The following is a 12,907-nucleotide window of genomic DNA, read 5'->3' as shown; positions in this document are numbered from 1 at the left end:
GAGACGCAGCCTTACCTTGCAGGCTACCTCCACCAGTCTCATCCTGACCGATGGATTATCTGTGAGTTTTGTGCCAATCACCAAAAGGGTGTCCAGCAGCTGAGCAAGGACTTGGTGAGACTCTGCAAAACACAAGAGTGAAAGGTTATGTACCTCTACTGAGCTCCTCACCAGCTACAGAATCACAGACCCACCCAGGTTGGAAGGTCCTCCTGAAGCTTTCTCCTTCCAAAGGCCAGAACAGGCCGTTCCCTCAGCTCCTTCTTGCACATCACGTACTCCAGCCCACGACCACCTTGCTGGCCCTCTGCTGAACTCACTCAACCTTACCAGCACTTATCTGGCACTGGGGAGCCCAAAACTGGATGCAGGACTCCAGGTGTGGTCTAACCAGTGCTGAGTCAAGGGGAATAATCTCTTCCCTTGACCTGCTGGCTACGTTCCTGTTGATACAGCCCAGTATGCAGGGAACTCGCACTGCTGACTCATGTTCAGCCTACTCTTCACTGGGACCACCACAACATTCTTACCTCTAAACTGGACAGACACGGATTTGATGGATGGACTGTTCGGTGGATAAGGAATTGGTTGGATACGTGCATTCAAAGAGTTACGGTCAATAGCTCAGTGTTTAAGTGGAAACCAGTAATGATTGGTGTCCCTCAAGGGTCCGTATTGTGACCAACACTATTTAATATCTTCATCAATGACACAGACAGTGGGATTGAGTGCATCTTCAGCAAGTCTGCAGAAGACACCAAGCTGAGTGGTGCAGTTGACACACCTGAGGGGCAGGATGCCACCCAGAGGGACCTGGACAGGCTCGAGAAGTGGGCCCGTGTGAACCTCATGAGGTTCAACATGGCCAAGTGCAGGGTCCTGTACCTGGGTCGGGGCAACCCCCAGTATCAATACAGGCTGGGGGACGAAGCGATGGAGAGCAGCCCCAAGAAGAAGGATTTGGGGGTGTTGGTGGATGAGAAGCTCAACATGAGCCGGCAACGTGCACTGGCAGCCCAGAAAGCCCCCCACATCCTGGCCTACATCCCCAGCAGCGTGGCCAGCAGGGCGAGGGGGGGGATTCTGCCCCTCTGCTCCGCTCTGGGGAGACACCCCCCCAAGTGCTGCCTCCAGCTCTGAGGTCTCGGCACAGGAGAGACATGGACCTGTTGGAGCGGGGCCAGAGGAGGCCACGGAGATGCTGGGAGGGCTGGAGCCCCTCTGCTGTGAGGACAGGCTGAGAGAGTTGGGGGGGTTCAGCCTGGAGAAGAGAAGGCTCCGGAGAGACCTTATAGAGGCCTTTCGGTACTTAAAGGGGGCTTATAAGAAAGATGGAGAGAAACTTTTTATGAAGCTCTGTACTGACAGTACAAGGGACAACAGTTTTAAATTGAAATAGGGTAGGTTTAGAAAGGGCATAAGGAAGAGATTTTTTTCACACTGAGGGTGGTGAGGCACCGGCCAAGGTTCCCCAGAGAAGATGTGGATGCCCCATCCCTGGAAACATTCCAGGTCAGGTTGGACGGGGCTTTGAGCAACCTGGTCTAGTGGAAGATGTCCCCGCTCACAGTAAAGAGGTTGGACTAGATGACCTTTAGAGGTCACTTCCAACCCAAACCATTCTATGACTCTATAAATGACCTTAAAATAAAATTAAACTGCATCAAATAAAGCACATACAAACTGTAAATATAACATAGAACATAAAAATGGACTTTAATAAAGCCACAAACAGGACAACCTGCATTTTACTGTCTATTACAAATCCAATGCTAATAAACTAATGCCTTCTTGCATTAGCACTGATGAGCTGGCCTGCAGCACGGTAAGAAAAAAAAAACCTCCTCTTCAACCAAGATTGCACTTTAAGCAAGACTGTTGTCTAGAACAGAGCACTCCAGAAGCAACAGCTCTCACATGGAGATGCAAAAGCAAACTTTGCACTCCCTTAAAACAAAGGTAGACAGCAGGCAGGTCTGAGGAACGCTTTTCTCCCCCTCTGAACATGATATTGCCTGTCATCATCTACAGAAGTAGAAAATAAGTACTCTGAGCAACAATTCCCAATTATACAGATAGAAATTATCAGATATAAGGGCCTTGCCACTGTCCTAAATGCTTAAAAGATGGTGTGATTCTGCCTTGACCTCAAGCACCACCTTGAAAAGCCAGACTTACTCTCATTTTGAAGCGTGTTAATGGCATCATCCATAATGCAGTCTGGGGAAAACCCCGCAGTCTTCGATAACAAGCCCAGCAAGGAAGCAATCTTCAATCTTACAGAAGCATCGTTCTCCTGGAAGGAAACGTCAGACACCCTCAGTCATTTTCCAGTTTGAAGAGTGTAAAAAACTTCACACAGACAGGACACATATAAAATTCAGCCCAAGGGTCTCAATTTTACTGTCAGCCTACTTCCTCCTCCATACGTCCGCAGCACACCCCAAATTAACCATACCAGAATGGTAACGTGGCAGCTTCCAGTACATTTCAAAAGTATTCTTTTACTCATAATTCCTCAAAACTACCTTCATACTGTTTGAAAAAATCAAAAGTTTAAATAAATCAGGTTTTCAAGATGGCAGAAAATTCAGTGTTGCTAATGTTAGTATCTTTGCAAGTTTTTAAGGAACAAATGGGAGGATTTTAGGAGATGAACTGAAACTGATGGTCTCTTGACCTCTGCTAAGCAGCAGGGTCTGTGGGCTACGGGAAAAAATTGTTTCTTTTAATGGTGGGGAGGAATCCTGCCAATCTGACAGCAAAAGGAAAAAAAGAAACCCAACACAGGAAGGTTAAAAAAGAAATAAAATAGAAGTATATGTTAGCTGCACACATCTACTCATTTAAACAACAGCAAAAGCCGGCATAGGCAATCGCTACATAAATAAGCTTCACAAATTAGTATTAATTTTAAATTAGTTTTAAAAGTTCATGCATTTCAAAGAGTTATTATTTTCAGTCTTCGACAGACTTGTGCACACAAGACTTCTGGTCATAACTCTCTCTTTCACCGTATTGCCAAAGATATCCAATACAGAGTGGAGAGACAAAAAGAAGGGTAGATTTCATGCTTAGAACTTACCAGGCAACTGTGTAACGCTGAACACGGAGGTGCAGTAATATTACAATTACAAATATTACATCTTTTAACAGGCGCAGAAATATTACAGTTACGACTTTTTACGCTTTTCAACAGTGTTTAGGAGAGACTTCAGTGTCACACACACACACCTCTCAAGCGACAAATGTGACACCCACAGGAGTAATCACTTTCTCAGCTGAGCTGAGAAGCATTCTCTCTTTTCAGGGTTGAAATTTCGTGCTTGAACAACAGCGCAGGACGCATGGATTTCTGCAGTATTGTGGTGTTTACTCTCCGTTACTCACATTCTTTTAAGAAAATGACAACCCTCTCCATGAATACAGAAAAAAAATCAATGAAAAGGACACTTCTAAAGGCACTTTTAATAGCCTTATGAATAATGTCTGCAGCGTTATTATTGTGTTACAATTGTAGAATCACAGAATGGTTTGGGTTGGAAGGGACCTTTAAAGGTCATCTAGTCCATCCCCCCTGCCACGGGCTGGAACATCAACTAGACCAGGTTGCTCAGAGCCCCATCCAACCTGACCTTGAAAGACCCCAGGGATGGGGCATCTACCACCTCTCTGGGCAACCTGGGCCACTGCCTCACCACCCTCAGCATAAAGAAACTTCTACAAGCAGCCTCCGACCCCAAAGAGCATTTTCTCCCTCCTTCTAATGGTTCGTGAGTAGGAAATTAGAGAAAGTTATCCTTTTAGTTTGCAGGTCTTATTACTTTCTCCACAACGAAAACACCAGTAAGTGAAGGTGCCTGAGTCAGGACAAGGAGGAGACCCCTGGAAAATAAGACCAGAAGGAGGATCTGGAAGCCCACTTGGTTCCCAGCTTCATCACCTTGTAATAATGCTCCAATAGGATCCTCACAACCCCTTCCACACTCTCCACTTCCACGGGCTTCCTGGCAAACTGCAGCAGGTATTGCAAGGCGTCTGCAGGCGAGGTGGCTTTGCACAGGTCAACATGAAGCGCTGCTGACTTGCTGGGCTTAGTCAGCCGCAGCTTCTTAGCGGACAGGTCCTCATGCTGCTGCTGCGGGCAGAGGGACATGGTTCAGAAACACAGAGCAAATCCCAACACTGTCTCAGCACCAAGCCTCAGGAAGCTCCTGTGCTTCACAACAGTCACTGGTCTCTCCCTCATCTATCATAGAAAGGAACACATCCTCAGTCCCCTGTAGCTGCTCCTGTCCTGCCCTGGTAGCCCCTATCCCCGGGAAACATTCTCTCTTTTAAATCTAAGAGAAACTCTTAAATTTACAGGGGCAAATTCTGCCCCTTCCAACCCCAGACAACCAATCCAGGCCAAACACAACTTCTCCCATGCCCACCAGCCTGAAGCAGCCCAGAAAATCGCTGCCATGAAACTCACTATCGTCCCGGCCGCCCAGGCTGGGGAAAACCGCATCCTCCTGCCCGCGGAAATCATAGCCCTCCCCAGGCCGCCCGTCCCTGCCCTGAGACGAGCACTCTCCCTCTCCCGCACACACCCCGAGGCAGCCCCCTTCGCTCCAGACAGCTCCGACCTCTCTAAACCCGGGATCAACCCCTCCCGCTCCTTCCCAGCCCCTACCCGGCCGCCCCGGCCCCAAGGCCCCCGCCCCATTGCGGTGGGCAGCGGTCCCAGGCTAGGCCCCGGGCTAGGCCGGCGCCTTCCCCCACAGCTCCACAGCTCCACCTCACCCGCCGGCGCCACCCGCCGCACAGCGGATCTCGGGGCTGTCCCCGCTCCGCTCGGCCCGACCCGGTGAGGTGGCGATGCGTTACCTGGACCACCTTGGTGAACTCCTCGTACACCCGCTTCTTCAGGTGCGCCGCCATGACGCCGGCTGGCCCTCCCCGGCCGCCGTAGGCGCAACCCGGAAGAGAAACCATAGAGTCGCCCGCAGGGAGGTGTCAGAAGGAGCGGGACGCTCTTCCCAGCTGGAGGCCGCGCTCTGTGGTCAGGCGGCCGAGCCCACCGGGGGCGGCTTCCCGTTGCCATGGGAACGCGTGCCGGACATGGCGGCTGCGGCCTGCCCGGCCCCGCAGCCAAACCCCGCCAGGGGGGCGGCCCTGTCAGCCCCGCGCAGTTTTCCCCAAAACTACTCACCGGTTTCGTTATTGTTTGATAAAGATCAAATCAGAATAATAGAATCGCTGAATGGTTTGAGTTAGAAAGGATCTTTAAAGGCCATCTAGTCCAACCCGCCTGCAACGACAGGGGCATCTTCAACCTGGGCCAGTGTCTCACCACCCTCAGCGTAAAAAAACTCTTCATTCTATCTAGTCTAAATCTTCCCTCTTTTGGTTTAAAGCCATTACCCCTTGTCCTATTGCAACAGGCCCTGCTAAGAAGTCTCTCCCCATATCTCCTGGAGCCCCTTTAGGGACTGGAAGGGGCTCTAAGGTCTCCCCGGAGCCTTCTCTTCTCCAGGCTGAACCCCCCCAACTCTCTCAGCCTGTCCTCACAGCAGAGGGGCTTCAGCCCTCACAGCATCTCCATGGCCTCCTCTCCGCTCCAACAGGTCCGTGTCTCTCCTGTGCCGAGGCCCCAGAGCTGGAGGCAGCACTGGGGGGGGGTCTCCCCAGAGCGGAGCAGAGGGGCAGAATCCCCCCCCTCGCCCTGCTGGCCACGCTGCTGGGGATGCAGCCCGGGATGCGGGTGGCTTTCTGGGCTGCCAGTGCACGTTGCCAGCTCACGTTGAGCTTCTCATCCACCAACACCCCCAAGTCCTTCTCCTCAGGGCTGCTCTCCAGACATTCTCCACCCAGACTGGACTTGTGCTTGGATTGCCCCGACCCAGGTACAGGACCCTGCACTTGGCCATGTTGAACCTCATGAGGTTCACACGGGCCCACTTCTCGAGCCTGTCCAGGTCCCTCTGGGTGGCATCCTGCCCCTCAGGTGTGTCAACTGCACCACTCGGCTTGGTGTCATCTACAGACTTGTTGAGGGTGCACTCGATCCCACCATCCATCTTAATCAGGGATTATTCAAATCCTTTTGCATAAAGATAAAACTTCAGAATTAGAGGATTTGAGTGGGAAGATGTCAGAAAATAAAGCATTTCTGTATCATTCAAAGAGCTTTTAAAAGTTATTTATTTAATGTCCCAGAGATTATTGTTCTTAACTGGAAGAAATCCATCTTCTTAGAAGGAAATATGATCATAATCAAATTAGCCATTATGATTAATTGTGATTAAAACCAAGCTATCGGCCATCTCCAGTATAAAAATAAACTTTCAAATACTAAGATTTTTAAAACACAATGTAGGACCCAACTCGTGTTCTGTGAAGGAGAATTTGCACTGAAGTCCCAGGCTGTCTCTTTGGTAGTGCTTCCTTCCCATCAAATCACGGTGGGTTTTCCCTATTCTTCCACAAGCTTATACAGTTAGAAATAGTATCATGATAATAACGAATGTCATAAAATCACGGAATTGTCAGAGTTGGAAGGGACCTCTAGAGATCATCTAGTCCAACTCCCCTGCTGAAGCAGGATTGCCCAGAGCACATCACTCAGGACTGCATCCAGGCGGGTCTTGAAAATCTCCAAAGAAGGGGACTCCACAACCTCCTTGGGCAGCCTGTTCCAGGGCTCTGGCACCCTCACTGGAAAGAAGTTCTTCCTCATATTTGAATGGAACTTCCTATGTTCCAGCTTGTGCCCGTTGCCCCTCATCCTGTCACTGGGAACCACTGAGAAGAGTCTGGCTCCCTCCTCCTTCAACCCACCCTTGAGATACTTATAAGCATTAATAAGGTCTCCCCTCAGCCTTCTCTTCTTCAGGCTAAAGAGCCCCAGCTCTTTGAGCCTTTCCTCATAAGGGAGATGCTCCAATCCCTCAATCATCTTTGTTGCCCTACGCTGGACTCTCTCCAGTAGTTCCCTCTCTTGAACTGGGGAGCCCAGAACTGGACACACTATTCCAGTTGTGGCCTCACCAGTGCAGAGTAGAGGGGGATAATGACCTCCCTCGACCTACTGGCCACGCTCTTCCCTATGCAGCCCAGGATTCCATTGGCCCTCTTGGCAACAAGGGCACATTGCTGGCTCATGGTTAGTTTACTATTTACCAGGACCCCCAGATCCTTCTCCTCAGAAGTGCTTTCCAGCAGGTCCACCCCTAACCTATATTGGTGCCTGGCATTCTTCCTCTCCAGGTGCAGGACCCTACACTTACCCTTGTTGAACCTCATTAGGTTCGTCTCTGCCCAGTTCTCCAACCTGTGCAGGTCACGCTGGATGGCGGCACAGCCCTCTGGAGTGAAAATAGCGTGGCCTGAGAGAGGAGTGTGTGTCCTTAGATTATAAACTCCTCGCATCAGTGATGGTACTTTTGCCTCTTGTTGATCCTGGACTAGAGCTGAAGTTCTCTGTCCTTCCTTCAGAATAAATAATAAACACTAATATATACTGTTTAATACTAATATTATACTATATAATATATACAAAATAACAGTAATAAATACAATGGCTGGAGAGCAGGCTGTCTTCTGGAGGAATAATATGAGAACAACACTCAATCCTTCTTTTTAACCTAGGTTCTAGTGTGGAAAGCAGTGAGAAGAAGAAGAGGAAGGATGCAAATTTAAGTTGAGCATGTGTTAATGCAGCCGTCAGTGGTTCCATCAGGAATTGCGCCTAAGTGACCTGTTCCTGTTTGCACTGAGAGACCAACTCCACATGTCCACGAGAAGCATTTGTGATTATTCATTTCTCGTAGGTTGAGTGAGGTTGGCTCGACCCTCGGATCTAGCTCTCTGAACTTACCAAATAGTCAGCAACACTGAAAGAGTAAAATTCCTCCTTTTTCGGACACCTTTTAAATCGTACAGTTATCCCCTAAAGCCCAAGAAAGCAGAGGCTCTTAAGTGCTCTTTAATTTGGCAAACGACCAAAGGAGATCCTTTCATTGGGCCATGTGGTTTTTTTCCCTGTCCCTCAGGTAGTCCATGGCTTAGTCTCCATGGCTCAAGTTAATTTGTTTTAATAATTACTTTCTTCCATTCTCCATCAATGGTGGCACTTTGCTACCACCAGGTGAACAAGAACTTGTAGAAGAAGTCGTGCGATTTGAAGCGAAAACCTTTCTCAGCGACGTGGGGCTGAAAGGATATTTTATACCCTTTGGCTTCAATGTCCATTTGAATGCAGTCCAGCAGGTCAGAAATACCTGGTGCTGCCTTCCAGGGGCCAAACTTCACCACAGATTTTTTATCCATGTCCAAGCTGTTCAAGGCATCCTGACATCTGGCCGCGTCCTCCTCGGTTCTGACCACACACACGATGACACTGGACCGGCGGGATGCGACCGCTTCCGCCCTGGCGATGCGGATCATCAGTTCGATGTTCTCGCTGTAGCTGGGCACCCGAGCCAGAAACTGCTTCCTTGCCACGAGCTCCCCGAAGATCTGCGGGGAGTCCTCCAGCTGCTTGATCAGAGGTTCGATGTCGTAGAACAGCGCCTCCTTGTAGACGTCCTGGATGCACTGGGTGGGCACTTGGTTACTGCGCAGGTACTCCAAGATGTATTTGAAATAGGTGCCAGGCCTGTCGATGAAGAACCTCCCTTCGGAGTCAGTCCTGAGTTTGGGCTGGCCGGTGAACATCTCTGCCAGCTTGGAGCCAGGGTGTTTCTTCAAGGTGCTCAGCGTTGTGGTGTACATCTCCCCGCCGACATTCAACTCCACGATTGGTGACAACTGCAAGTATCACAAGGGGACAAAAAGCCATGTGCATTACCCGTCTGAGGCTGTCAACATGGAAGTGTCAAGGAAAAGAAAAAAACAGAAGTGATTGCAGCTGGGAATTGGAATGAAGAGCGGTATGAGCCCCCGTCCCTTTGAGGACAGATGGGAACATCCACCTCATCTATTGCTAAAAGCAGATGCAGGATGTTTATATGGCCCTCACAACCTGAGCAGCAGAGACTGGGACATTTCTAAATGGCTGAGTCCTCACCACTTCTTGGGGACATAGGAAAATGTTGGTTTGCTGAGGAGGAAGAGGGACAAGAAGTACCCTGCCCAGGGAAGCTGTTGGTGACTACAGGATTGGATGTTGGTGTCCTAAATCCCACACAAGCATTGTCCCTGCAGGGCCCTGTCCTTCCAGTGAGAGTGATCTGAGCTCTCACCTTCCCCATGGCCAGGGGGACAAGGACTGAGCTCAAAGTTGTGCAACTCCATTCCTGTCACCTGAGCTGGGGTTTTCTCTTCGAAGGAGGAGCTAAAGCTCTTTGAAACTTTAGAAATGGGTGGAATTGGCTTCCACGCGTCTGGGGGTTTAGTTGTAAATACTGAACCAAGACACAAAAATCCAGTGATGTCAGAGGTGGCTGAGGAGGGACCTCATTGCCCTCTACAACTACCTGAGAGGAGGTTGTAGAGAGGTGGGTGTTGGCCTCTTCTCCCAAGGGAATAATGACAGGACCAGAGGAAATGGTCTGAAGTTGGGGCAGGGGAGGTTTAGATTAGATATTAGGAAGAATTCCTTTACTGAGAGGGTGGTCAGGCACTGGAACAGCCTGCCCAGGGAGGTGGTGGAGTCGCCATCCCTGGAGATATTTAAGGAACGTGTAGACATGGCCCTTCAGGGCATGCTCTAGTGCCCGAGATTGTTGGTTTGTGTCTGTTTGTGGGTGGTTTTTTTGTTTGGTTGGTTATTTTTTTTTTGTGGTTGGATTCAATGATCTCAAAGGTCCCTTCCAACCATGAAGATTCTGTCATTCTGTGGAGGACAGAAGCTGTTCAGCAAAGTGCTTTAAAAATGTATGATACCTTTAGCTAGGAAGTAAAGGAAATAATACATGCAATGGACATGAATTAAAGAAGGAAGAATGTAAAGTTTGGATTTTTGATTGGATTTATTTTATTTCACTGTGCATTAATACCACTGCCTGGAATAGCAAGTGGAAAATTGGAAAATCCTGGAAAGCTGGACCTGGTGCCTCTTCTGATGACCTTTGTGATGGGTCAGTGCTGAAGAGCTTTAAGAGCCTCCCTTTGCACTGAGTCATTTCTTATAGCACCCAGCAGAGAACAAGGAGAGGGAAGAAAGGAGGCAGTTACTTCTTCTCCCGCCGTCTGCTGCAGTGCAAGTCACATGCCTGGCCAGGACCACACCTGCCATTGGGAAGGTGTGAGTCAATAAACAACCCTTTTTTTCCAGGAGATCACCTGCTCTTTCTTGGATCCGATCACGCAAGGATCTGCTTCAGTGCTGCTGGTCACATGCCTCAAGTGAAGCGTGTACCTAAGGGCTTAGCTGGGTCCCACAGGTAGGGGCCCAGGGGATGATGTGAGCTGATCCCACAGCTCACACCAAGAGAAGGGGGAGCTCCTGCTGCCCTCTCCCCGTTCCGTCCTTCTGCTGCTCACCTCCTGCCAGCTCTGCTGCTCCTTCATCTGTCTGAGCTGAATCAGCTCACAGAGGATTTAACAAGCACCGGAGCTGGCAAAAGGAAGGGACTAGGAACAGACAACCTGGAGCAGGGGGGAGACTTTTCCCTTTAAACAGCAGCAAGCGATCAGATTTGGCAGAAATTTGCTCACAGCCTCAGCAAGCCAGGGAAACAACAGAAGACAGGGATAATGGTGACAGGACAAGGGGTAATGGTTTTAAATTGGAAGAGGGGAGATTTAGATTAGATATTAAGAGGAAATTCTTTACTGTGAGGGTGGTGAAGCACTGGAACAGGTTGCCCAGGGAAATTGTGGATGCCCCATCCCTGGAAGTGTTTAAGGCCAGGCTGGATGGGGCTTTGAGCAACCTGCTCTAGTGGAGGTGTCCCTGCCCATGGCAGAGGGGTTGGAACTCAATGATCTTTAAGGTCCCTTCCAACTCTAACCATTCTATGATTCTATGATTCTATGATTTTAAGATTCAGGCCAAAGACCCAGCTGGAATATTGCTTTGCCCTCGTGTGGGTGGCTTCATCTCGAGGGCAATCGTTTGCACCAGGGCCAAGGAGACATCAAAAAATTATTCTGTCTGAGACTGTCTGGTGATTTCCGCCCACTGAAGAACGCAGCCCAAAGCTGTTTCTGTAGCAAAGCCTCTCAGATTTTGCCACTAATCCAAGTGATAACCACAGCTTTCCCCGGCAGGGATCATTTGACAGGAGGGTCTCGTGCTTTTGAACCTTTGCTGCTTTTTCAGAGGTCAGGTCAGATGCTTCATGCTGTCTGTCACTGATACGAGTGGATAACATGTTCGTCATTAATAAAGCAGCCCAGCTAACCTTGTGTTCTCAGAACTTGATTAACGGCTTTGGCCTGGGATCAAACTGGTTCCCAGCAGACTGGGAATACCAGCACCAGCTGATTCCCAGCTCTGTGACTAGCCAGTGAGGTGACACTTAGGAAGTCATTCCACCGATCTGTGCCCCAGTTTATTAATCTGCAAAAGTCACCTCTTTGGGGGAACTGCAGTAACTTGCAACTTATACCTTGAAGGTGCAACACAAGCAGGTTGGATTTGTTAAAGACAGACAGGTCTGGGGGAGGACAGAGAAAGCAAACTGGTTCGCAACAGGCTGAGGACAGAGAGGAAAAGGAAAACATCATCTGATGTTGTCCCTGATCTCTGCTTGGTGGTACGTTGCTTGTCTTCAGATTGCCATTAATTTTCCTTAGAGCTAGAAAAACTACTGCTTCCAGCTGATGATTCCGTACATCTACAACACTGGGCAGCTTTTGCATCATTAGAGACTCTATGAACTGTTGAAAACCCCCCCAAAACTCACAATAGGCTTTTACTTAGGGGTCTGATAAATTAAAGTTCACATCAAATTAATTCCACCTCTTGTCAAAGGAGTAAAAAGAACCCCTCTGGTTATTTGCTGTTGCCAGATCTTGTATGCCTGCGAGGGCCACAGCCCTTGTGTGAGCAAACTGGTGCCAACAGGTCGGAGTCAGACACAGCTTTGTACCTAAAGTCGTCCTCTTGGTCACACATCTGGCAAGCCCCGGTGTCTTCAAAACAGCAGATGGGAGGGAAAAACCCATCTAACGTAGCCCAAAGGGGATTCTCTGATCCCAGTGGAGGGATGTGTCCCCAAGCCCCTACCGTACTCACCGTGTGCAGGCTGCCGGTGACCTGCTTCCCGAGGGGCTTGTGCTCCGACGAAATGCTCATCTCCCCCGGGAGGTGACGGCTCGACGGTGTGGGAAAACCTGCTGCTCTGCGCTCAGGTCCTGCCCCACAAGCAGGACGGCTCCTGGCCGAGCTCCGGTCCTCTTTCACTTGGGTTTTTCTTCCTTGGGTCAGGTTTTTTTCAAGCTGCCAGCCCAGCCGTTGCCCCGGAGGCTCCGGTTTGCTCCAGGCACAGCCCTGGTACAGGTCGCAGGTGTAGGGAGAGGGGAGGGAACAGCCTGAAAGCGGAAGTATTTGCTCATTAGTTTTCTGGCAACCAGCAAGGTGCCGGGTGTACTCGGGCTGGCTGCCAGCGCACACCTCCTGTAACACTATCTGTGCGGTGATTAAGAGCCAAATAATCCTTTCCAAAGGAGGCCCAGTGCCCAGAGCACCTCCGAGGAGCCCTGCAACGTGTGGCTCTGCCTCCTGAACCGGTTGTACCGAAACCAGTAAACATTTTCATAGCCCTTTAGGCCTCCAGGCGCTGCACGGTTTATCCCAAACCATCTCATCGATCCCGTTTGTTGTGTCCATCGTTTTTCGATCAAGGTGTCTACAATCTATCCAAGGTGGTGGCGTTTTCTTCCTTGCCAATACAATCTCCAGGCACCGAGTAAGTTGTGCAAGGTAAATACAACCAAGCCTGAATCTTTGCTTGAGCCTGAACTATTCTTT

The 12,907-nt window shown here is 49.6% G+C and overlaps 2 protein-coding genes across 4 annotated transcripts in view; both read right to left on the bottom strand.

Annotated features, from left to right (window-relative positions):
• Nucleotides 1–4,980, bottom strand: part of INTS4 (integrator complex subunit 4) — a 46,255-nt gene extending 41,275 nt beyond the window's left edge. Inside the window, exons 1-4 of one of the 2 annotated variants that reach the window (XM_074147766.1) lie at nucleotides 4,873–4,980; nucleotides 3,944–4,138; nucleotides 2,179–2,296; nucleotides 16–122 (exon numbers count right to left, since the gene is read on the bottom strand). In XM_074147766.1, the coding sequence (XP_074003867.1) occupies nucleotides 16–122; nucleotides 2,179–2,296; nucleotides 3,944–4,138; nucleotides 4,873–4,980 (528 nt within the window). The remainder of the gene's footprint in view (nucleotides 1–15; nucleotides 123–2,178; nucleotides 2,297–3,943; nucleotides 4,139–4,872) is intronic. The other variant, XM_074147777.1, reaches the window with a different exon arrangement.
• A 3,144-nt stretch (nucleotides 4,981–8,124) lies between these two features.
• Nucleotides 8,125–12,232, bottom strand: KCTD14 (potassium channel tetramerization domain containing 14). 2 transcript variants are annotated; one of them, XM_074157962.1, is made up of 2 exons: nucleotides 12,164–12,232; nucleotides 8,125–8,796 (listed from the first exon to the last, which is right to left on the bottom strand). In XM_074157962.1, exons 1-2 carry the CDS (start codon nucleotides 12,230–12,232, stop codon nucleotides 8,125–8,127), a joined length of 741 nt encoding a protein of 246 aa, XP_074014063.1. The 2 variants fall into 2 exon arrangements, with proteins under 2 accessions (XP_074014063.1, XP_074014072.1); XM_074157971.1 differs by having other exon boundaries at nucleotides 12,173–12,232.
• Nucleotides 12,233–12,907: the final 675 nt, after the last annotated feature.

The sequence above is a fragment of the Numenius arquata genome, chromosome 1 (genome assembly GCF_964106895.1).
Source record: "Numenius arquata chromosome 1, bNumArq3.hap1.1, whole genome shotgun sequence".
In the NCBI taxonomy this organism is placed as follows: domain Eukaryota; kingdom Metazoa; phylum Chordata; class Aves; order Charadriiformes; family Scolopacidae; genus Numenius; species Numenius arquata.
The sequence above is the reverse complement of the archived record's forward strand: the minus strand, read 5'-3'. Positions and strand labels throughout refer to the sequence as shown.

Bases quoted from the DNA above. Each gene is read 5' to 3' on its own strand.
- KCTD14 (XM_074157962.1), bottom strand. From the start codon at position 12,232: ATGAGCATTTCGTCGGAGCACAAGCCCCTCGGGAAGCAGGTCACCGGC. The intron at 8,797-12,163 runs GTAGGGGCTTGG...TGATACTTGCAG, and splicing joins GCCTGCACACGGTGAGTACG to TTGTCACCAATCGTGGAGTT.